The sequence below is a fragment of the Hippocampus bargibanti genome, linkage group LG10 (genome assembly GCF_051943395.1).
Source record: "Hippocampus bargibanti isolate YZ-2025 linkage group LG10, ASM5194339v1, whole genome shotgun sequence".
Classification (NCBI taxonomy): Eukaryota; Metazoa; Chordata; class Actinopteri; order Syngnathiformes; family Syngnathidae; genus Hippocampus; species Hippocampus bargibanti.
This window is the reverse complement of record NC_142743.1, coordinates 15,843,544-15,867,914: the sequence shown is the minus strand read 5'-3', so window position 1 is coordinate 15,867,914 and position 24,371 is coordinate 15,843,544. Positions and strand designations below refer to the sequence as shown.

At 41.8% G+C, this 24,371-nt stretch overlaps 1 protein-coding gene across 6 annotated transcripts; it reads right to left on the bottom strand.

Moving 5' to 3' along the window:
* Positions 1–209: 209 nt before the first annotated feature.
* On the bottom strand, positions 210–23,935 carry LOC148892653 (transcription factor MafK-like). 6 transcript variants are annotated; one of them, XM_089005635.1, is made up of 4 exons: positions 22,980–23,935; positions 6,952–7,017; positions 5,100–5,165; positions 210–5,014 (listed from the first exon to the last, which is right to left on the bottom strand). In XM_089005635.1, exons 2-4 carry the CDS (start codon positions 6,985–6,987, stop codon positions 4,535–4,537), a joined length of 582 nt encoding a protein of 193 aa, XP_088861761.1. In that variant the 5' UTR covers positions 6,988–7,017; positions 22,980–23,935; the 3' UTR covers positions 210–4,534. The 6 variants fall into 6 exon arrangements, with proteins under 6 accessions (XP_088861761.1, XP_088861760.1, XP_088861762.1 ...); XM_089005634.1 differs by lacking the exon at positions 22,980–23,935 and adding an exon at positions 22,465–22,969; XM_089005636.1 differs by lacking the exon at positions 22,980–23,935 and adding an exon at positions 7,127–7,751.
* Positions 23,936–24,371: the final 436 nt, after the last annotated feature.

The window sequence follows — 24,371 nt, the reverse complement described above, 5'->3', positions numbered from 1 at the left end:
TTTTCAATTAATAGATGCTGTTGGCTACAACTCACTCGGTGGCACTCCGAATGTGCCTTTGCGCTTTCATGAAAATTGTTCTTTTTTATTTATGGAAATACACCCAGGGGAGGGGGCTTTCATGGACAAAATTCTGGATCAAATCTAATTGGAAAAATAGTTAATATTACTCTGGTGTAATAAGGATTAGAAGAGAGTTCACATTTTAATTTTAAACCATGTTTATTGGTCATATAGAAAATAAAGTAAACTGTTTATTGACATACAGTATATACATCAATACATTAAAAGAACATCAGACGGATGATGAAACAGTTAATTCCATAATTACCAGTACCTTGTCATCATCACTTATGCATCTACAAAACAAAACAATAATTTAGTTGAAGATAAATACTTACAAAGACTGTCACGTTTTCAGTATTTCCCATAGAAAGAACAGTAGAATAATTTATTACACCTCATACAGAAATAGTACAAAACACAATTTCTTATTACCAGACCTCTTCTGAACAAGCTGCATCATAGTCAAACAAACTCACTACTCCTTTATAACTTTATATTGACCATTATTTACTTTTAGACACAAAAATATCCCAGCTTTGATGTATAATTTGACCAAAAGATCACCATTAGATAGGCATAGTTTCAAGGGCAAATACTCAACAATAGCATGAAAAAGAAATGTAAAAAATATGGAGAAATTGATTGATGCCAGTGCAGGGCCAACAGAAGCAAAACAAGCATTATTGATCGACACACCAAACAAACGATCAAAGGAATGTTTGGTTCGTTTACTCTCATTGGTCACCTTTGAGGGTGGGTGAAAAAGGCCTTTTAGTTTGGATGTGTGGTTGACTACACAGGGAAAGTGAGAGAGTGACACCAATTGGCCCCAGCAGACTGAGAAGTTATTGGTAAGCACTTTCATCAGATGTTATCAAGGAGGCCGCAGTTTATTCAGTTTCTCAACGCATGAAAATTGTTTCCTATTATCATATTGCTCACAATTATGTATTTTTTGTGTCATCAGTTATTTATGAATATATTTGAGTAGTGGCTGTTTGATCTGTTGATGAAATTCATTTTCATTAGTAAGGTAACATGTCTGCGCAGGAAGCAGTAAAACATGCCAACCTCATAAAATGTGTGACAGAAACCCTTTATGATAACGATGAAAGGTCACTGTTTTTAGCTGACTTAATGTTTGGGTGAACTACATTCGAGACCAAGCCCAAGCTCCACATAGGAGGAAAATAACAACTACAAGAAGCACCATCTTTCAAACTAAAATGGATAGAAAAATATTGGATTTTTCCTGTCTATGCACATTAGTAATACAACAATATGCTGGCAAGTCACAACACATAATCCAGATATAAACAAATAAACGGCAAAAAACATTTGATACCCAGTCACATATTGCTAAACACTGTGAATATAAAGTCTTTAACCTTGCCACGTCACACTGAACCTGAACAATTTGACACAAGCCACAATAGCAGTACAGCTCCTGTGTGACAGGAGTTCTACTTATGCCTTACACAGTTTGCATATTTAAAACACAACTAAACATCATCTTGACACTGTTACTCTCACAATGTATGGTTTTCATCCTGAAGGTTTAAACGGTGTGTTAGCCAAGAACCGAGGACACCATATCAAACACAACAGTCAAAAACAGAATGAAGGCATTTAACAAGAGGTTTGAGACAGATAGGAAACTGCACAGTTACTAGGAACCAAAACAAAAACAAATTATAAAGGTAATGCAATGTGTGTTTGTGTTCTGGACATGATTTGGTTCTAAATGAATACAGTGCTCTTTTGTAACTTTGCAGTTCACTTATTGCGTATTTTCATCTCGATCGTGGATTTTCATTGATGACCATAAATTCATCGAGGACAATTCAACCTCACAATTTTACAGGATTTCTTCATATTTTTCTTCAGTCTAAATTAGACAGTAAAAAAACGAACAAACATCAAAAATGTTTTCTGGGAAATTTCTTTTACACCTTCATAATCCTTGCGGTTGCTGTGCAAAGCACCTTTCACAACAACAGCAATGATTTAAAAGGTGCATTCAACCATCAGGACCTTTGGATACAATCTGAATCATGATTGGAGATAAACCATTTTATGGTAAATAATAAGATTGTATATAGTCATTGGGCAATTTTCCATCATCCTCACCTGCTGTTGTCAGAGCATACTACACTCAAACATTTATGTATGAACATAGCCTGCAGCTCTCCATTTATTCTTCATGTCGCAATTTTTTCAAGTTAGTTATTAAGTGTAACAAGTGTTGGAGAGTAGTAAATGTGTAGGGATTTGTAATGGCTTAAAACAGAACCGCCTCGTGATGAATGAAAGACTGAATACAAAATGTGACTTAAAAATACAGAGTCAAAGAAAATGGTTTCACATCTCTCTTGCTTTGAAACATGCCACCTTTGCACACAGAGATTGGTCACCGTCTGCACTAATGAGAGCAGAACATAAGGAGGACGTAGAGCTGACAAAAAGAGAGCTTCATAAAACCAAAAGGGCAGATTATGGCCAGATGCTATAACATGTTGAGATGAGCCTGGGCACACTATATAACAGGAGAACAAGCACAGTTACCAGCTGTGTCATCACTCTCCCTGAAATCAAACAAGGATCAAAGTTGTACCCATCAAATACAGTGAAAGTTACACAGTATAGTTTCCCCATCACAACACACCACACACTAGTTCACGGCTACACACACGTGCCTAGTCACTAGAAAAAGAACAAAGCTATTCAGTAGTTAAGCCACTTTTGGTACAATTGCAAAATAGATACTGTATATCAAACTGATTCTGTTACCTTATTTGTCACAGGTCAATACAAACAATGCAAAGCTAATTGTCTTTATAAAATTGGACACACTAACGTACATGGACAATGATTTTTCGTTTCTTTTTTAAGAGAACACCGCATAAGATTATTTTTTCTTTGAAAGCTTGTATCAGTGACGCCCCATTAAAGTGAAATCATGTTAAAAAAGAGAGCTAGAGAGAGAGAGAGAGAGAGAGAGAGAGAGAGAGAGAGAGAGAGAGAGAGAGAGAGAGAGAGAGAGAGAGAGAGAGAGAGAGAGAGAGAGAGAGAGAGAGAGAGAGAGAGAGAGAGAGAGAGAGAGAGAGAGAGAGCCAACAGTGAGAACAACAAAAGAGAAAACAAAAGAGAAATATCAACAACAAAACAACAAAAGAGAAAAATCAGTTATTGGTTAAATTACTCTGAGGAGACCATATTGTTCAACTTTATTTTAACTTTTTTTCTCTTCCATTGCGGCTGTGAATTGGGAATTTCTCCACTGTGAGCCGAATAAAGAATATCTCACCTCATATCGGGCTTCGTGTAGGTATCGTTCTTTAAATAAATAAATAAATAAATAAATAAATAAATAAATAAATAAATAAATAAATAAATAGTTAAATAAATAAATAAATAAATAGCATGAAATTCAATTAAATTTGCAGATATAGCACAAATAAGTGCATAATCACATCAATGGCATTATTATTATTATTATTATTATTATTATTATTATTATTATTATTATTATTATTATTATTATTACTACAAGTGGCTACTACAAGCTCCTAGAACAATGCAGCATTAATTTTGTCATAGACATCCAGACAACAGTTTACGCCATTGATCACAGGTACGGCCCAATTATTATCATATAATAATACGCTTCAGCTTTTCAGATGCAAGGCACTTTGCCCTTCAACAACGCTTTCAAATGTATACTGTATTTGTAGAGAATCATACACAAGATGTGTTAACATGTTTTCATGTTTTCACTTCTATTATATTTATTTTTTTCAACTAGGCTTTAAAGTCCTTCATCCTAGCCAATAGGAAGTGAACAAAAGGTAAGGGCAAATATGAATGAGAAGAAAAGAGGAAGAAAAAAAAAGACCAAACTGACCAAACAGAACGAATATCAATTCAATTACGAATTTCACAGAATTCCTGATATTTAACAATTCACACACAGAGAATACAGTTTGAACCTCATGTGAATGACAACACGGTACAAAACAGTAAAAATACAAGTAACACCATTTCCTTTGAGATGAAGATTCTGTTGCACTGATATGAAAAAGTTGCAGCTAGATGGGACTCATCTGCAGCCAATATAACTTGCGATTCGTGTGAGATGGATGAGCTATCAGATGATTCTGTCTTTACATCCGTCACAAAAATGTGCCATTTCTGTTTGTTTAGCCACGGAATGGGAAACATTGGGTCCTCACGATGACAACAGCTCATTTCAGTGATTAGCTTCAAATTGCCTGATCCTTTTGTGAGCAAGTACTGACCAAATACTCGGCTTCCATCTCGCCCTTGACTGCGCTCGTGACCTGTGTCATGTCAGGGCGACGACACAGATCACTGAGGAAGTGAAGGAGGCGTGGCAAGCAGAGAAGAAGATATTCTTGGACGCAGCTGAATTCCATCCTGACACACCTTTGTCAATCGAAAACCTCCCTCAAGACCGCGCATCTGTTTTGGACTTGACTATTGTAATGACACTCGTCGCCGTTGCCGCTTTCCCAGGTATGAGCGGACCAATGACCGATGACGCTACCCCTCCTCCTCCCCCTCCAGCCCTGACCCCGACCCCCACGGTGGGGCTTCTCGCCACAGTCCTGGCAAAGGTCTGTAAGGCCTCGTACTTGGAGCGGAGAGCGTCCAGCTCCAGGCGCATGGAAGCATTCTCATTGGCCAGTTTGTCCACTTCCTGTTGCAGCTGCGCCTTTTGCTTCTCCAGCTCTTCCTTCTGGGTAACTCTCTTCACCCGACAGCTGGCGGCGTAGCCCCGATTCTTCAGAGTGCGCCGCCGCTGCTTCAGTTGCAGGATCTCCTCCTTGGTCAGCCCCCGGAGATGCTGGTTCAGCTCCCGCACTGACATGGTCACCAGCTCATCATCTGTCAAGCTGGTGCCATTCTCCCCTGGCTCTCGCTTCACCTTCATCAAGTAAGAAAGAATCAGATCAAATATGGCTCTGTCAATCAAATACGGCAAACTGAGTGGGAGACGGGGAGCCACTTACATATCGCGGTTTATGATTTGATGTATTTATTTTTACAGTATGCAGCGGAGGTTTCCAAACTTTTTCCTATCAGGGGTGCATTCAGAAAAATGCAATAAGATTTTGGGCTAACCCTGTACCCACTAGAAAAGTGGCCATCTCCACATTCAGAACCAAAACTAAATCACACTGCAGCGAGTGGACCAAATTTACAACACTTCCTTGAGGGGGATTAATCTGGTATGTTCATAAATTGGACCTTGACTTGATGCTTCTAAAATGGAATTATCATGATTCCTTAGTCTTTTGTAGAGAATGTGTGTTATTACTGTATTTTAGGAATAACTACAAAACTGTCCAGAATACGAATCAATTTATTAGTAATGGTTGCACCTATTTTTGGACGCTCCTTTCTCACTTTGTCCACTCCCTCCATCTCTTGTTTATTATTAGTCGTAGTAGTATTAGTAGTAGTAGTAGTAGTAGTAGTAGTAGTAGTAGTAGTAGTAGTATTATTATTAGTAGTAGTGGTAGTGGTAGTGGTAGTGGTAGTGGTAGTATTGGCAGTATTAGTATTAGTATTAGTATTAGTATTAGTATTAGTATTAGTATTAGTATTAGTATTAGTATTAGTAGTCTTAGTATTAGTAGTCTTAGTCTTAGTCTTAGTCGTAGTCGTAGTAGTGTTAAAATTATTATTATTGTTTTTGTTGTACGTCATATTGAACGGATGCGGATTGTTTTTCCGCATTTTTAGCCACGACATTCATCAAGGAGGAGACTTTGCTGAGCAGTTGCGCCTATTCGGCAGCACAAATATGACAGCACCATTTTTGATTGAAAGGAATGTCGATGCCATTTTACTGTCATCGCTGGATAGCTCTGGGGCAATTGTACTTTTTTTGCGCCTGTAATGGGCAGCATTTTCACAGCCCCGCTTTGTTCAGTGCAAAGGTAGGTGCTGTTGGACAGTCTGCGGCTGGATGGATACATGACTTGAGGAGCCCGCGATGAGAAGAAAAGAGCGTCAGCACAGAGCACCGATGTGTATGTGGAACTGTCGCGGCTTGGAATTGAAGTGGATCTACGTGGGACAGGAAAATTACAGCGTTGCGTTTGCTTTCAAGATTTAGCTCGTAGCAGACGTGCACATTTCACCATGATGTCCCTGATCCACTGGTGAAAAGGCCGCTTTGATCCTCCCCTCTTTCAATGCTTCATGCAACAAAGAGGGTGCAGAAAGTGCTAAAGATTGAATAACTGTCTGTGTCTTAATGTTGTTATTATTTGTTATTTTGTTTTTTTTTTGTTGTTGTTTTGACTTCAAGATGGCGCCGCGAGAGTGGCTGCATTTCCAGCAGCTCCTGTATTTTGTTTTTGTTCTTCTTTCTTTCCTTTCTTCTTCCTTCCATAACTTTGCTGCTGTGAAATGTAAATTTCTCTCCTGTGAGTCTAATAAAGGCTAATCCAATCCAATTATAATATTTTTTAAACAAGCTTTGTGGGTCACGTTAGGTGTCCTTTTTATTGCCGCAGGCCACTGACAAATTGCCCAGGGCCATAGTTTGAACATCGCTGGTATACAGCATACACTGTATTCTGAATTCAGAGTTGAGTGCATTCAGTGTGGCACACGTTGTGCGACAACGTGCCAGGTCGCATTGCGTTTTAACTGGATATTCATGCCATGTAATGAAGAGAAGATGAAGCCAAGTAAGTCCCCAGCTGCCGTGCAATATCATGGTGTTTATGGCTATTGCCATGTTGCTTAAACACTCAGCAATGTACAGTACTATAAATTCAAGCCGAATCAGGGTTAAATCCGGTTGAGAACCTGCCTGAACTGGACCACTTGGTGGATGTTCTCCCTCACCTTTAAGGCTTTATTTCCTTTGTTTGTCGTCGTCATGCCCCAGGAGCCTTGTTCTTCTGAACAGACCTGCACAAATGCAGAAAACAATATCAGTTATCCGGCCTTCATACAAGAGCTTGATCAAAACACCTAAACAATGTTCCTCAAGTTTTGTTACTTGTGGATCACTACCCACCAGGTCAAGCACAGACAAACCAAATCCTATTGCACCTATTGAGGACCTTTGCTTCAATGCTAAACGTTGCGCATCAATATCAGGTTATATGAGTGAAAGTGACACACAATGTTTCGTAGAATTTCCCTGACTTCCTGTTTCTTGATCGTTACAGTGATAGTGCCCACTACTTTTGTCAAGTTGAAGTGTTATTGGTTGGCTTCAGGCCAATCGCTAACAAGTGAACTGAGAGAAGAGGAAGTGATAGAATTTGTGGGAAGGACTCCAGGGCAAAGCCAACTGTTTCAGCCTTTACACTTTCATACGCATACGTACGAACACCTTAGCAAACCCTGTAGCAGCACGCGAGAAAGCACAGCTACATTTGACAGGAAGACAAATAGCTAACGGCAGAAACAAACACATGATGCATATGTATGGTTCACATGTAGTCGGTTAAACGTGGACACAAAAAACAAAGGGCTGGAGATAGAAGTAAACACAGGAGTGCAAAAAATGACATCAGTCCTCGAAAGCATCCATAAGGAGATGCTTTGTGTTCGTCTGTGCAAGTCTGTCTCTCATCTCTCAGACCTCTGTGTGTGTGTGTGTGTGTGTGTGTGTGTGTGTGTGTGTGTGTGTGTGTGTGTGTGTGTGTGTGTGTGTGTGTGTGTGTGTGTGTGTGTGTGTGTGTGTGTGTGTGTGTGTGTGTGTGTGTGTGTGTGTGTGTGTGTGTGTGTGTGTTAAAAGGTGTCTCTTGTTGCTGCTCTGACCTAAGCGGTCATCCGGAGACCAGTCACGATGACTCAGCAGATTCCCCGTCTCACTCTCTCCTCTCATGCCGCGCAAATTTCATCTCGCTTCTAGAGGCCCGCCTTTTGCTGTTTATATCAACACAATTGAGGGCACACATTACTACCAAACATGTGGGACTATCATCAACACAGCTGCAGGTTGAGTAACGCTGCCAATGGTTGGCAATCTTATAGATATGGGTTTTCAAGTAACTTTGGGTGTCTTGAAAAGTGTTACTCGTGACATTTATTATTTTTATAAATAATTATCATTCGAATTTTGGCCCAGCTATAATGAGCATTTGACTTCCCACACAGTGTACCTCATGGGACTGTGAGGATGCTGCAGTTCCAATAGTTAAAAATAGCAGTAGAGCAGAGAAAATCCACATTATAAGCACATATCTTATATAGCCAGCACATATTAACGACACAAAAACTACAACTGCCCTGCCGTTGCCACCATTATTTACTCCCACGGTAGCTTTAACTGCTCGTTGCAACACATCCACCTGCCACCAATATTTTGACCATTCTAATATTTTGGTTACATCATGTTGCATCACCAGAAAGAGTCAAAATATAGAAAACACACTCAGGAGGATAAAGTCAAGCTCTAAAACACAGCAAAGTACAAGCACAACACCAAGGAAATTGCATGTGTCTCTGTGACAGTCAATGAAAACTGAGAATGGGTGTGTTTGAGAAAGGCATCATTTTTTTAAATATCAGTTGCTCTGTTGAAGTGTGCTTGGTTGGATGCATTGTACACTCCCACAGCTGGCAGTGCATCATCATCATCATCATCATCATCATCACACATAGATGGATCAAAGACATGAAGACTGAGGGTGCCTTTGGGGGTGGGGGTGGTGAAAACAGAGAGTCAAAAAAAGAGGCATTTTTTACTGCCAGGCACAGGTTTATTTCCCCCGTGCCCAACCCCCAACCTCCACAACCCCCATCTACATACAAACAAAAAGCATGCCAACACATTCCCCCGCCACTGTGCCCGAGGGGCACAATAATATTCATACATTCCACTGCCAATATCCAAACGTGAAGATGCAGTCAAATTTCAAGCTGAACGCAATCTAGGCAACGTCAAGGAAACAGTTCATACTGTGCCTTGACATCAGTGACTAAATGTGTCGTCTAAAATGGGAAGACACAAATATGTCAATGTAATAATGAAGCTATTAGCACAGGAGGGTCCCTAACTCCACAGCAATGAAGACCACACGGTATCACACCGTATTTCGTCATGCACAGTAGTGACTGGAAGTAAGCATTTGCTTAACTGCACAAAGAACTTTATATGTGATATGAAAAGCGGTTTTTGTGTTTTTGGTGTCAAAGTCAAGGCCCAGGGGTGAAATCCAGCTCGCCACATCATTTTTTTCGGTCTGCGAAAGCAAATCAAATTTGTGAAATTCCATGATGCTTGCTAAAATCCTAACCAAAATTTCATATTTTTGGATTTAAACCACAATATCAGTCATTATTCTTGACTTCAGATTTGAAAACAAGTTATTCATTAATTTGTTGTGCGCTCCATATGTAATATAACGGCCCTTGAGAGGAAACCATACCTACAATGTGGCCCGCGGCAAAAAATGACTTTGACACCCCTGGTGTAAAGTATGCATTTTCAAATAATTTAGGATTTTTTTAATCCAAAATATTATTTGTTTTTAGAGTGTTTAGAATGATGAATGTGGAAAAAAAAATAGCTTTTAATTTTATGGGCATTTTTTTATCTCACAGCAAAGGAACCACTTCTGTTTTTTGTGTAATATAGCAGCCCGTTTTCCCAAAGAACAGTTGCCTTATAGATACCATTTCAGGTCTGTAGGTGGCGATTGTTCTAAAGATGTCTGCCATGGCACAGGGTGATATCAGATGTTCTATGAAAGGTAATTCAAGTGCGCTGCACTCAGCGCTAAACTCAGCTGACATGATGTCAAATAAAATACTTGAGTTGAGCAAATATTGAATTTCCTACCCCCCACAAAGGAGTTTTGATTTTTATTGCTATGTTGTTACTTGTTAAATAAATGAAAACAAACAGGGGGAAAGAGAGACCAAAACAGTTGCCCTGCTGCACAAAATTGTCTTGGACAGCAAAGGTCCCGTGTAAGTCACCCAGGTTAGGGATCACCTTCTGCACAAAGGTATTGCCATTCATCTCGGGCTTGCCAGTGGTGTCCTTCCCAAAGTACATGTGGGCTGCTTGCGGTGCTGTGGTCAATGCCGCGGCCATTCTCGCTACAACATACAGCTATTCTGCTGTGCTAGGCTGTATTTTTATGTAGCCACAGAAAGAACGCTGACGACTCAAGAGTGTACCTGCTTATGGTTACGCCTGAAAGACAGCGCACACACACACAGATGACATGCTGTAGAGATGGCTAAAATACAAGCAGAAGACTGTGAGGAGAAAAGTGGGAAGAAAAGAGTTGGTGCTGTAGGAGGACAGAAAGAATGCTGACGTCTCCAGAGCTGATTAGCACTACAGTGGAGACATCACACCCACAGCTGAGGAAAATGCTGAATATGGAGAGAGGACGGGCTGGGGGGTGCAAATGACAAGGGAGATAGAAAAGAACTTGGGCAGGGGGGTTGGGGGCTGAGGACATAGGTGGAGATGGAGGGATGGTACGGCAAGGGAGGAGAGGAGGAGAAAGAGGGGGTGGGAGGGTGTTTGGGTGAAAATGCATCCTCAACACATTTGTAGGAGCTTAGCTGTTGGGCATGGAGGTGGGTGGAGGGAGGATGGAGAGAACACCAGCGAGGGCGGGCAGAGGGACAGGGTGTGGGGGGTATTGGGGTGGGGTAGAAAAGAACTGAGCTCAGCAACGACCATGGCTAAAACCTCCAATTAGAAAAGTTCTGAAGCTGATCAAGTGCAACGAAACAACTGCTAACTATCTGACGCACATATTCACACATAGTCCTGGACCAGGTGAAGCAGTTTTATTGTGAAACAAACATCAAAAGATGAAACAGTTTTTCATCTTCTATGTATACTGTATATTTGTTTGTGTGCAGGCGGCCATGTTTACCTTCCTCAGACGGAAGCCTAATTAATCTTTGAGAAAAACCTTTTGCATCAGACCAATAACAATACAGTGTAATTTCTTAGAAAGCGACTTTCAGCTGATGATTGTGCATCCCCCCACACACACACACATTAATAAACCCCAAGGGCGTGTGCGTGTGGACGCATGCAAACACACTCAAGTCAACACAGAGAGAATGATTAAGAATAGCTTGTTAGAGTAATGCAGTGGCAAGTCTATATTTAGTGAGTAATCCAAGCATAACAACAAGTTTAACTCTGCCGGCGAGGTGACCCAGCAATCACTGACAACAGGCGACAACATTTAGCGGAGTAGGACACGAGTGGCAAGAGGCAAATGTAGAGAATTGCAATTCCTACAGCTCACTTTGCCTATGAAAAGATGAAGCAAAACTTGTGCTCATTGGTCTGCAGTTAGCGAGCAGTGAGTGGTAAATAATTAACACCGAGCTCTGTTGGGAGGCTAATTGAGACTTCGGAATTGTTTCAGTGATAATGGCAACCAGTGAGAGAGGGAGTGGCCTCACATTGGAGATTGTGGCAAGATCGAGGAGGCAAATACAAATGAGTACACTTTCTCCGCACGTGTTTAGAATGTGTGTGCAGAGTGTGAAATAGGCGTGATGAACTGGTGAGAGGAACTGTTGAAGAACATATTGGGAAAAAAAACGACAGGGTAAAACTTTTGTCCCACCAATAACAATTCAACACTATTAATTAAAAAAAAAGTCAAATAAGTGACAGCGTCACTCAAAATCTAGATCAAAAGTAACCATTCATTTGTTTTCTAAACCATTTGTCCTCATGGTCGAGTATTTTGAATGAATGATTTGAATTATAAATGAAGTGTATGATTATATTGTTATTACTTGGAGTGTCTAAATCACAGGTGTCAAAGTTAAGGCCCGGGGCCAAATCTGGCCTGCCACATCATTTTATTCGGCCAGCGAAAGCAAATCAAGCATGTCAAGTGCCATGGTGCATGCCTAGGTCTGAACCAAAATGTCTCATTTTCGTATGTAAACGACAATAAGAGTCATTAATTTTGACTTCAAATTTGAATACTAGCTGTTCATGAATTTCTTGCGCGCAATGTTACATGTGGAGGGGATTTGACATTTTAATGGCTTCTCCAAATTCATACAAATTCAAATTGAGAGGAAACCGTAACGACAATGTGGCCGGCGGCAAAAAAATGAGTTTGACACTCCTGGTCTAAATGATCGTAGGCGCTGTTGTATGGGGTTTTATGCCCCTGGTAGGGACACAAAGGGCAAAATAATTCAAGAGGAAGGACCAGAAAAGCCACCACGATGACCCCGGTTTGCCTTGTTGCAACACAGGTCACCAGGGCCATCCCTGAAGCCAGGCTCACTGGCGAGCGTCTGGTGGATTGTTCTACACTAATGCGTCCCGGGCAAGGCCAAAAGAGGCTACACTGCTCACCCTTCGCAAGGGCTCAAAACATGTTGGAGAGGCCAAGTGATTTTCGGGTCGACCTTGGCAGTCCAATCAACGCTTAAGCTGATTTGAGATAGATTGACTACTACCTATCTGGGAGGCAAAGAACCTGATTTGGTATTTGAATTGGAAAAGTTCAGCCAAGGCCAATCTTATGCACAGAGTCCAGCGAGTCCCTCACGCTTCCGCTATGTCGTCCACATCCCTTTCTAACACTGAATTTAAAGGGAGAGGGGGGTGCTTCCATGGCTGGGAAACAAGCCTGCTGTGTTTACTCCCATATCAGCACATATCTACATGCACCCATCTCTGAAAATTATTAAAGAAGGAAAACTCCACCGATGGGTGCAATTACAACACACATTGTGCTACACTTTAGCTGGGTATGAAAAAAGTGCCCATCGAGTTGGACATATAACTTGCCTTCGCCGTTGAAGCGGCCAACGAGAGCCAAGCTTGTCAGATAGTCAGCAGCGGTTGTGGCAGTAATCGCCAAAACTGTTGGTGAACACCCAATGAGGCATGCGATCAAGCTCAAGGAGCTTGACTGTTGGTGAAACAGTTAGGCACCAATTTTTGTGTTTGAGCTGTCCAGAGTGACCAAGCGCGGTACAGGCTCTCTCTAACGTGACCTCAGCGAGGTTGGTATTAAATTTCATAGTAAGTGAAGTACTTGAACCGTACGTGAGGAGGATTACATAAATTCTACATAAGCTGCAACCATTAGTGGTCACTGCGCGCTGTCCTCATTAGGGTCACCGGTGAGCTGGAGCTTGTCCAAGACGACTTTGAGTGAGAATCAAGGTTCACTATGGAGTGGTTTCCTCAACTGGTTTCCACTTACGATTCAATGCATAGCTGTGTGTGGCAAATGGGTTCTCACGTTATCATTATCGCTGCCTACAGGATTAAAGTGGTACCGTATTGCCTCACACCTCAAGTGTAAACGGGACACATTTGGATTGTCTGGCTTTGGGGCAGGTCTGTACTCTACTATCCAGTGAATGAAAAGAAATCTCAGAATAAGAATCAGTTTCTCAAGACTAAACAGGATTATCTACATGTTCAAGATGGTCAGTGGTGGGTCGTCAGGGCCAGCAAGGCCTTCTCTGCTGGCCTAACATAATCAGACATCATTATCATAATTATAATAAAAGTCAATTTCATTAAAAAGGTATTTTTTCTAAATATATATATATATATATATATATAATTATTCTACATACTGTTTTCTTGATGTTATATTATATCCATTTGGTTATGATTCTTTCAGTGTTGTAGTTTTAGGTCAGAGTTTTTAATCCAATCAGAATTCAGCTAGTTTGTGTCGCCAGGCTGTATGAAATCTGACGCCTTCAGAATCAACAGTGAGGGCGTCTGTGCGCTGTACATGAACGGGCACATGTAGTTGATATACAGTTGCGATAGTCAATCAGATCACGAGTTCGCACAGTAAGGCCAGCTAGAGGGCCTCGCGTTGAACATGACGTACGCGTCCTGTGATTGGATACTCACTTTACCTCAGCCCTCAGCGGGGGCAGCGCTATGCAAATCAACCAAGCTGACAACAGATCAGACCCAGAAACTTTAGCAGAAAAACCAAGTATATCTACTCGCTTTTTTAACCCACAATGGCTGAAGGAGAGGACAACTCGCTGTCGCATGTAGCTAGGCCTATTCTCAAGCACAAATGAAAAAGATTTGTTTACTTTTATTTTTAACAAATAGTTCGTTTTGTGAACGTCTTGTTGTTTTTCTTATATTAAACTGACATTTTGTAATTTAGCGTAAAATCTTGTTAAAGATTGCATATTCTTGGTGGACTTCATAAAACTTTGTGGACACATGATTTTAAATTTCCTTTTATTTTCAAGTGTTTGCAGTATCACGTATAGTGACAAGTTCTAATTGCTGATGCAGATTTATTGATGTGTAATTGCTCTGGAAAATAGCCTGTGTTGTAGACGATTAAGGTGATGCCACGCCCAGTACTGCGTGCCTGTGCTTTTGTAAATGATATCTCCAGCCGTTGTGTCATAAATTATGGTATTACGAGGGATATTTGTTCAACTCGGACTAAGCAGGACTTCACTGAAGGCCTAGGTGTGAAATACACGGACTGCCACCGAAGATGGTTAAGTGCGTATGAGCCAATGAGTGTGCAGAGTAAGTTATTAAAAGTGAGGGAAAAGTCCTTGCGTCAACACGTTTTTTCCCCATTGCAGGTAGTAAGTGTGATGACTTTTTTTCCCAACACAAGCAAAAAAAATTGCATCGTCAGACTGCTGAGCCCTGGCTCTGCTGTTTTTTTTTTTTTTTTTTTTTTTGGGGGGGGCATCCTGGGTCAAACTGGTTCTCATTTAGCATTGTACAAATAGAGAGGCCACAAAGAAAACATGACTGCCAAGTAAAAGCTTGTCAGGTGACATTCGTCCACAATTATGCGCATCCAAACGAAAACATTTCACGACAGAAATGCAGTAACATAATCAGAAATCTGACAAGAATGTTTCAAATTCTTAGCCAAAAGATATTCTGTATGGAGAACAGTATTGTATTCTGCCGATCCTTGTCATTCTTTTGGGATTCCAAGAGCACATGTAATATTTTCTCCTTGCTCTATACATGTTTTATGTGGTTCATTCTTGCATACAGAAAATTAAAGGATGCTAGCTTGTGACAATAAAAGCAAAAAAACTGCCTACTGCACAAAGTCGGGTACGCTTATGCACGCACTCATTTGTGCAATTATGACATCCTATTATTACACTGCTGTAGAATAGAGCTCCCAGTGGGGATGTTAAGTGCATCTGTCACTCTGTGCTCTCTGTTGACAAGTGTGCGCACGGTTCTGAAATAGAGCACACGCTTATTTCAGAAAGCATACACACAAGCGTTGAGTTTGTAGTCGGCCTAGTGAGATCTGAGCTTCACAGTCACCGAGAGGTTACGGTTGTAGTGAAGTACTTTACACGTAGGCATGGATTAAGACTTTAAAAACTCTCCAACCATCCAATTTCTATTGCGCTTTCTCTAATTGTGGCTGCGGATCTACCGGAGCCGATGCTCACAGGAAACAGGCGGGGATATTGGACTGGTTGCCAGTCAATTGCAGGGCTCATATGGACCATTATATTAACAATGAATGTGCTACAATATGAAATACTTGATTAGAGTCATTTGAATGATTCGGCATGTGAAGTGTCTTCCATTAAGTTTGCTTATACCACAATGGTTAAAGTGATACATTCATAGAACGGGACAAGCTGAGCAATTATATTTGTTGCTCATAAGAAGAAAGTTTTCTACAGAAGGTGGCTGCTAAGGTAAATTATGACCAAACAAACACAGACATTTGTATATTTTAAAATATATATGTTAAAAAATGTAATTGAATAATGTTTAAAAAAAAGTGACACCACGATATGTCAATATCAAACTGAGCTACCCCCAATGTTTTGCCATCCAACAAGATGCAAAAAAACCCTAACCACAGATACCAAAATGCCTTTGAAACAATTAAGAATGTGCTTTGTTGCAAGCTTCTATCTGCTTTCCGCAAAACCTGCAGGAGCTGCTGGGAAAGGTGAAGATGAGATGCTTCATGTGATGCACATGTTAATCCTTTCTTCACTCGTTGAACTTGATACCGTGTATGTGCACACGTTTCCAAATCAGTACGGTTCATGAATTCCAACACAATTCTGGTATCGTCACACTGCAGTCAGAAATGCGCAAGATGATGCAACTGGATGAAAACCACTCATATAGATTCTCTGGTGACCGACACCTTGAATCTCAAACGCTACGCACCATTCCCAATACCTCAAAATCCCATGGAAAACAAACTCACAATGTGGTTTTGAGCACTTTAAAGGGCAAAACAGGGTGTCTCCTCATCAAAAAGCTCTAACTAGAGTGAGCGCTGGAGCCCGTGAAAGGGAAACATTAGAGGCATAGGGCATAAATCATGTCATTACGGATAAATACAAGCTGCTTTGTCCTGTTGGTGCCTGAATCAGCCACAACCATTTCAGCACTCATGTCTGGATCACTAAAACAAGTGGCATAAACTAAACCACCATTCGCTTTAGTTTATGTTGAACTTGCCTTTTTTTTCGCCAAACATTGTCGTCTCTTCAAACGCCTTTCGACAGTTGAGTTTTTTTCTAATTTAACACACAGGAAGCAGAAGCAACGAACACAGGTTTAAAAAAAACGGCAGAGCATTGAGATGATTATGCACTAGATCTGCTTACACCATATTTCATCATTACCACTGAAGAGGGGGGGGAAACACTCAACTATTGATCTGCACAACTGCTTCCCTCTCACATACTCCCTGTGCTTCTTCTGTCTTACATTCTCTTTCTTTTGTTCCCACTTCACTCACAGTAGACCTTTATGAAATTGAGCCTATACTAACAAAATAAATAAGGATCCTTAACACAAACATGCAAACATTAAAATTAAAAAATGCACTCATTGAAGTTGAACACAACATTCAGATAAATCTACTTTTACAGGTCTGCAATATACAGTATTTAAACTATTTTGTGCCATTTCTTCATTCCTGGAATACAGAAGAGGGGACAGATTAAAACTGAAAAAAAAAATATCCGTAACCAAACATTATTGTTCCTTCAAAAAAATAACATATACGGTGAGGAATGTAATGTTTGTCTAGGTAAGGAAAGTGAAAGGGAGTCAAATGTTGGTCACTATTTGCATAACTGACAAGTCACATTCATTATACGTTTGTTCCAGTTCGTTCCTAGCAATCAACAACAAACACATACCTTTGTTTCCATCTAACATCTAATACATGGGCTCCACTTTTGAGGTGCAAGAATCCTATTAAATATATGAAGTAGTTTCCTCTACATAAAATCATGGTGAAATCCACTGATTTGTATGATTTGAGCAGGGGAGACGATAGGTACTTGTGTGTTTATAACAGTCATGACACTGTTCTGGGTCAATCTTCATCAGGTGGTAAAAGAGGGTCATTCCTCCAGCATGCACACCTGCTGGCAATCTAGTCATCATGCTAGCCAAGCATTTAAGGAATGCCAAAATCTTGTTTGTCGGACAATTGACCTTGCTTTGCTCAAGTGATGTTTTCTGGACCACTTGATCTGATCATTGTTGTTTTGCTCTTTCGCCTAGTAAATATTTATTCGATTTTGTCTTTGATTTTGCGCATATTTTTTTGGTGAACTTGGAGTGAATTTTTTTTTGCTGATTTTGTTTGTGTGTGTGTATTTTTGTGGGATCCAATTATAATTCAGTTTGTTCCCAAAATGAGTCACAAACATAGCAATACTGGTTTCCCATATGGCTGATTTCCATTCATGGTTGATTTCCATTCGCTTCTTTTACTCCCCTTTCAAACAATTATTTTCTTTCGCTAAGATTTTCACCTCACTGTCATGAAATGAGTGGTTGCTAGCTTTTAGGTGCATATGTAACGCAGATTGAGGCCCACTTGTATTATCCCTGTGATGTTGATAGTCTTTTTTGACAATTTGTTTAGTCTCCCCAATGCATTGCTCTTTACAATCTTCATGTTTACAATGTATCGAATGAACGACATTACTTGGTTTTTCATTTGGCAGCCTATCTTTTGGATGCACTAATTTTTGTCTTAAATAAGTAGTATATAAGTAGGAATTTTGTGTTGCCAAAGGACCCTTTGTACTTTTTCAGAAACCCCTGCTATGTACGGTACTGCTACTCCTCTCCTTTTTGTATCTTCAGGATTTTTGGTTTCATTCCCTATTTTCATTTGACATTTGTTAAAGAGGAGTAAAAGAAGCTAGTTGAAAAAACAGCAAAACCCTTCACTAAATCGTGGTGTGGGGTTTAATTTGGATCGTGCTTACAACAGACTTCTTAGATCGTTACCACGTAGGCTTAGTCAAGCTGATGAAGTGATACGAGAGCGAATGGGGCAATCAGGCCAGTCGTACGCCATAATCAGTCAGGACAATAGAAGTAATCAGTGTAGCCTCAGTGAATAGTCCTCTGCTACCCCCAACCTTAGGGCAGGGACCTATCAGTGCAGAGGTCTGGCACAGCCACCTTTGGACAGTAGGGATATACTGTATATAGGGGCCAGAGCTACCAGTAAATTTTTGTTCGCTGACAACGCCTCTTGAATGAGAAGCGAAACGTCCGACACCTTCAAAGAAGTACAGATGACGGTTGAAGAAACCTTTTCATCGATGGACCGCTCCTGCACGACTGAGAGCTTACACAGACAAATCTGTTCTAATGGTAAAAAATACATCTCTGAAGACAATTACAGTACTTTCATTCTTAACATACAAAGCAATCAGTGTGTCAGATACAAACCTGCTCTGGCCTTGCCAGAAGAAGGAACAAAAGTTGAATCACAACTTCTGAGGCTGAGAACACACAAAAAGTACTGAGGACCAACTGTCATGTGTGCCACGTAATGTGAGCTTTGTAGTGCCACTTCAGCCCACAAGATGTATGTTTTGCTTTTGCTATCTGTGCATGTTTCTTTCCTTCTTTCATTTTTTAGGATGGACTGGGGGTGGGGGTTGCACCGCCACCACCACCACCATAGAACTACACCAGTAATCAGAAAGAGAAAGTATGCAGATGACCTCACAACCTGAAACGAAATTTATTTCTGAAAGTGGAACATTGGTCCTTAGTGTATTCATTCATTCATTTTCCATTCCGCTCAATCCTCACTAGAGTTGCAGGGGGAGCTGGAGCCTCTCCCAGCTGTCATTGGGCAATGGGTGGGGCACACCCTGAACTGGTTGCTAGCCAATCGCAGTGTACACAGAAAAACAACCAATTGTGCTCACACTCATACTTAGGGACAATTTATAGCACTGGTGTCAAAGTCAAGGCCCAAGGGCCAAATATGGCATGTCACATTATTTTATTGGGCCCGCGAAAGCAAATCAAGCATGTCAAGTGCCATGATGCTTGCTAAAGTCCAAACCAAAATTTCAAATTGTCCCCTGTAGACAACAATAACAGTCTTTATTTTTTACTTCAGATTTGAAAACTAGTTATTCATTAATTAGTTGTGTGTACTATATGTAATACAGATTGGATTGGCCTTTATTAGTCTCGCAGTGGATAAATTTACATTTCACAGCAGCAAAGTGATGAAAGTAAGAGGAAATGAAAGGAAGAAGTAGAAAAACAAAATACGGGACTTGATGCAATGGCAACCACTCTCGCGGCACCATCTTGAAGTGAAAACAACAACAAAAGAAATAAATAACAAATAATGTTACACAAACAAAATACACATATAGTCGTTCAATTTTAAGTGCTTTCTGCACCCTCTGTTGCATGAAGCAGTTCTAGATGAAAGAGAAGAGGATCAAAGAGTCCTTTTCACCAGTGGATCAGGGACATCATAGTGAAATGTGCACGTCTGCTACAAGCTAAATGTTGAAAGCAAACACAAAGCTGTAGCATCCATTGACAAAAAGATATTGTATCACATCTCCTGACCCACATAAATCCGCTTCAATTCCAAGCGCCGACAGTTCCACATATGCATCAGCGCTCTTCGCTGATGCTCCTGTCTTCTCTATGTGAAGGGGATGAAGCATTATAATGGTTTCCCCAAATTCAAAATGGCCCGCGTAAGGAAGCCGTAACTACAATGTGACTCGCGGCAAAAAAATGATTTGGACACCTCTGATCTAAAGTGGTCCGGTTCCCAAAATCACATTTTGTCCAGAACCCAGTGGAAGCGTGGGCCGACTAGCTCTGGTCAGTTTGTAGATGTCTCTTCCACACAAAGTCACACACGGCTCGATTTTAGCATCTAAGTGCATTTCCTGCTTACTCTGTCTCTCTGACACACACACACACACGGGCAAGTAAGCGCACAAGTCAAAGAAACTCGCTGTGGTAAGTAACAAGTGAAAACGCCATCTGTCAAGCGATGGAGCATTTGCTTTGCCTCAGCATTTTCAGGGGAATGCCTTGAAGACAAAAAGGTCCTTGTTCTCAATCTCTTCGCAAATCCTATCTCTCATTCTTCCTTCATCCCCCTTGCTCCATGCGCTTTGCCGCCGCTCCGCCACCATCAGCAAAGTTGCACACATAAGCATTGGTCAGCGTTCAATTACTGTGAACACCAGGGAAAGATGGAGGAAAGCACTTGACAGAGAAATGCACTTCAAGCACTGATTAAATACTGATACCAAGTATAAAAAGCTTAGCCCCTAGGTTGTGTGTGAGTGTGTGTGTGCCTGTACGTTGTGTATATGAGTGAGGGGAGGGGGTGGGGGTCTTTTCTATCCAATACTGATACAACTATTTCATCATTATGACCCTCTATTACAGTACTTGCCAACTTGCTTACTACATACTTTTGATACACTCCGCAGAGTGCTGACTCTAACTAAAGCTGCTGATTTGGAATCATTAGGGGGTGAAGTTTGAGTTTTCTTGGGTCCACGGAGCTTCCCTATTACTCTTGAGTTGCAATGCGCACAGGTTGCAACCAGTCAGCAGGTAATGTAATCATAAGGGAATGAGTAGGAGAGCGCCTCAGCGTGCAACGAGCAAGAGATAATCACTTTATATTTCTAGTTATTTAATTCTTCATTTCGATACAGTGTAAAACCAGCCAGGCTGATTTAATGAACTCCATTAACCATGTATCCACTACCAAAACGGGTTATCCGTTTCAGGCTCACAGGGAGCTGGAGCTTATGCCAGATAACTGAGAGAAAGACAGACTACAACCTGGACTGGTCATCGGGCAGTCTAAGGACACAAATAGCGGCAGACGATTATTCACACTCACATCCTGCCACCACTGAGTGGGAATTGAATTTGGTAGCAAAGTCAGGGCAGGGTACCAATAACCCATCAGTAACATGATCTTTTTCATATTATGTTGAATATGACAGGCCCGATTAAACATGGGAGTTTGTGGGAAAAATATATTTCACTGAATGCAGTGGTTGTGAAACATTTTACACCAAACACAACCTCAAAAATTAATCAGCACCAACATGTATAGCACCATTATCACATTATCACCGACATATGAAGACTTTGTTTGGCCCAAGTGTTCAGCGAAACTGAGTTTTACTCCTGTTAAGAATTTCATAGAATTGCAAAGCATTGAAATATGATTCACATTTTGAGTACTAATATTGCACAAAACTGCACTCACATAATGACGATGTGAAATGACCTGCACATAAACGTGAATTAAAAAGTATTTCTTAATGAATTTTGGGGTAAAAAAAACATCTCAGAGATTGAATGCAAATGTGTTGAACTTCCATGTTAAACATAACTGAACATTATTTAGCCACACTTTGAAAATTGCTGACTCTATTCGAATTGATTTACACCAAAATAATGAGATCAGCTCTCTATGCTGGCAACCTATGTAGCTCTATACTTTAGTAGATACTTTAGTAGTGGCAAAAAAATATTTTAACGTCAAACATGCGCCTTCGTGGCTCCACAATGGTCGGTAAACACAAAAAAAAAATTAAATCACGCATACGTCTGAATCTCGCTTGCTGCAAATCAGCCTCACAGTCCTCATGGCGATGGGCGGGCGCACTTGTTTGCGAGGCCCCCCAATCGAAGGCGAGCGCATTCCCCTCGCTCAGACCTTTGTCCGCCCGCCTCCCGCCGGTGCCATGTTGCCATGGCTCCTTCGTCCCTCTCCATGAATCTTCATTAAATCACCAATCGGTGTCAAAAGGCGCGAACCGAATGAGACAGGCGGTTGGGGGGGGTGTCGCGAGTGCGTTTTGTTCAGCATTCCTCCGGGTGGGAGAAAAGGCCCGTTGGGGTGCACAAAGCAAATGTCAAAACAACACGCGCGGACGCACACAATTCAGTGAACGCCGCTTCGTGGCTCTCTCCAAGCTAATTTTTGACAGACGACGTTCGCTTCCGCCACGTATTGAACGCAAAGTGTCAAACGGAGCAGGAGGGGGATAGGACAGAAAACAGATGAGCGTGTGCGACTGCGCGTCGCGTACCTGCGAAGGAGCGCTGGCCATGCAGCCGCTTTCAGCACCTCCGCGCGGGGACAGTCGGCGAGGCGAGGCGAGGCGAGGCGAAGCGAGTTCCTCGCTCTCCGTCTTCCGACTTGTTACTTAGCACATTCCCCGACTTTCCCACCGAGAGGCTGCGACACACGCCTAATGGCGAGCCGACAGGCGACACTTCCGCCGACCTTTGCTGTCAACGTGCCCTAGCTCGCCCCACTCATTCCGACACATGGCTTCTTCTTTCGAAGGTTGCCCGTCACCTCGTGCACGTCGTGCTCCCCCTTTGTCCGTATTGTGGAATCACCACTCAGACTCGCTTGCTCGCTCGCTCACTCGGTCCCGATTGAACGACTAGCAGGCGGCCAACCGGCTCGTGATGATTCAGCGCTTCTACGGGGGCGGGGTGGCGTTTAAAACAACAGCTCGACGACTCAGCGAAAAATGGCCACTTTTATTCAGCACTTTGTGAAGATTTCAAGTTGAGAATTGGACTGCTGACTCACCAGAAGTGGAAACCGGACCGGCGCCGTCCGTCCGCCCCCGACCTTCGATGGCCGGCGTTGGCCGGTGGTTGCTCAGTGGTTGCAGGGTGAGAAGGACGGAACAACGTCTGGCGCCTCTCCTTCGCTTGACGCCTTGTGGCAGCGTCTGTGTGTTCTATCCACTCCTTCCTCACTTGTTTCGGTCTGGCGGAGGCGAGAGACGTCAAATGATGTTTGGATCACATGGTTTCATTCATGAAGGCACTACGTAACCCGCATTTATTTAAAGAGACACGGCACCCTACTACGACCCACAACAACGCTCGAGTCTGAAGTGGAGGATTTAATGGGGGGATTTCCATCCGTCCATTTTCCGTACCGCTTATTCTTCATTAGGGTCGCGGGGGGTGCTGGAGCCTATCTCAGCTGTCTTCGGGCACGAGGCGGGGGACACCCTGAATTGGTTGCCAGCCAATCGCAGGGCACACAGAGATAAACAACCATCCGTGCTGACACTTGCACCAAGGGAGTATTAAGAGTGTTCAATCAGCCTGCCATGCATGTTTTTGGTATGTGGGAGGAAACCGGAGGACCCGGAGAAAACCCACGCGGGCCTGGGGAGAACATGCAAACTATACACAGGGAGGCCGGAGCGGGACGCGAACTGCAGACCTCTGCACTGTGAAGCCATATATGTATATGTATAGACACTTGTGAATAACACAAGTGTGTGTAAAGTTTTGACCACAACTGTAAGGCGCACCTGCGTAAATGGCGCAGGGTCATCTTTTGAAGAAAATTAAGGCTTTTGGGTGAGTCTTATACAATGGAAAATACAAGAGGTACAAGTCTTATGAAAGCTAACTTAACCCTCTTACCCACCAAAGTCAGTCAGAACCATGCACAATACATCAGGAAGCCATCCTGGTAGCATGAAGTTCATACAGTTGCTTGTTCTGTAGCCACAAGGGGACATCAGCCAGTGTCTTATTGTGCCGGTCCCAAGCCCAAGACCTTATGATAATATGCCAAGAGAGATGCACAAGCATAAGTGGCATCAGTTAATTTGAATTGGAACAGGATTTACCACAGGAACAGATCAAAAACATCTCATCCTACTTGTAGCAGAATGTTGTTAGTCATTAAAAATGCTCTTCAAGCTTCTACCAAACTTTTTCATTTAAAGGACAACCGACGCCTTCGGACAAGTCGTGTCCATAATTTGTAAAACCACTTCAAATGACATCTACTGAGCGTATTCTATGAAGATTCCACGATATATAGCTATATTTTACGTTTTAAGACTCGCGCTGAATATTCAAGAAGTCTTGTTTTCGAGTTGACGATGCGCCCCTGACCGAGAAAGTGACACACAATACATATTGGGTACTTTGTTTGGTCTGAAAACCTCGT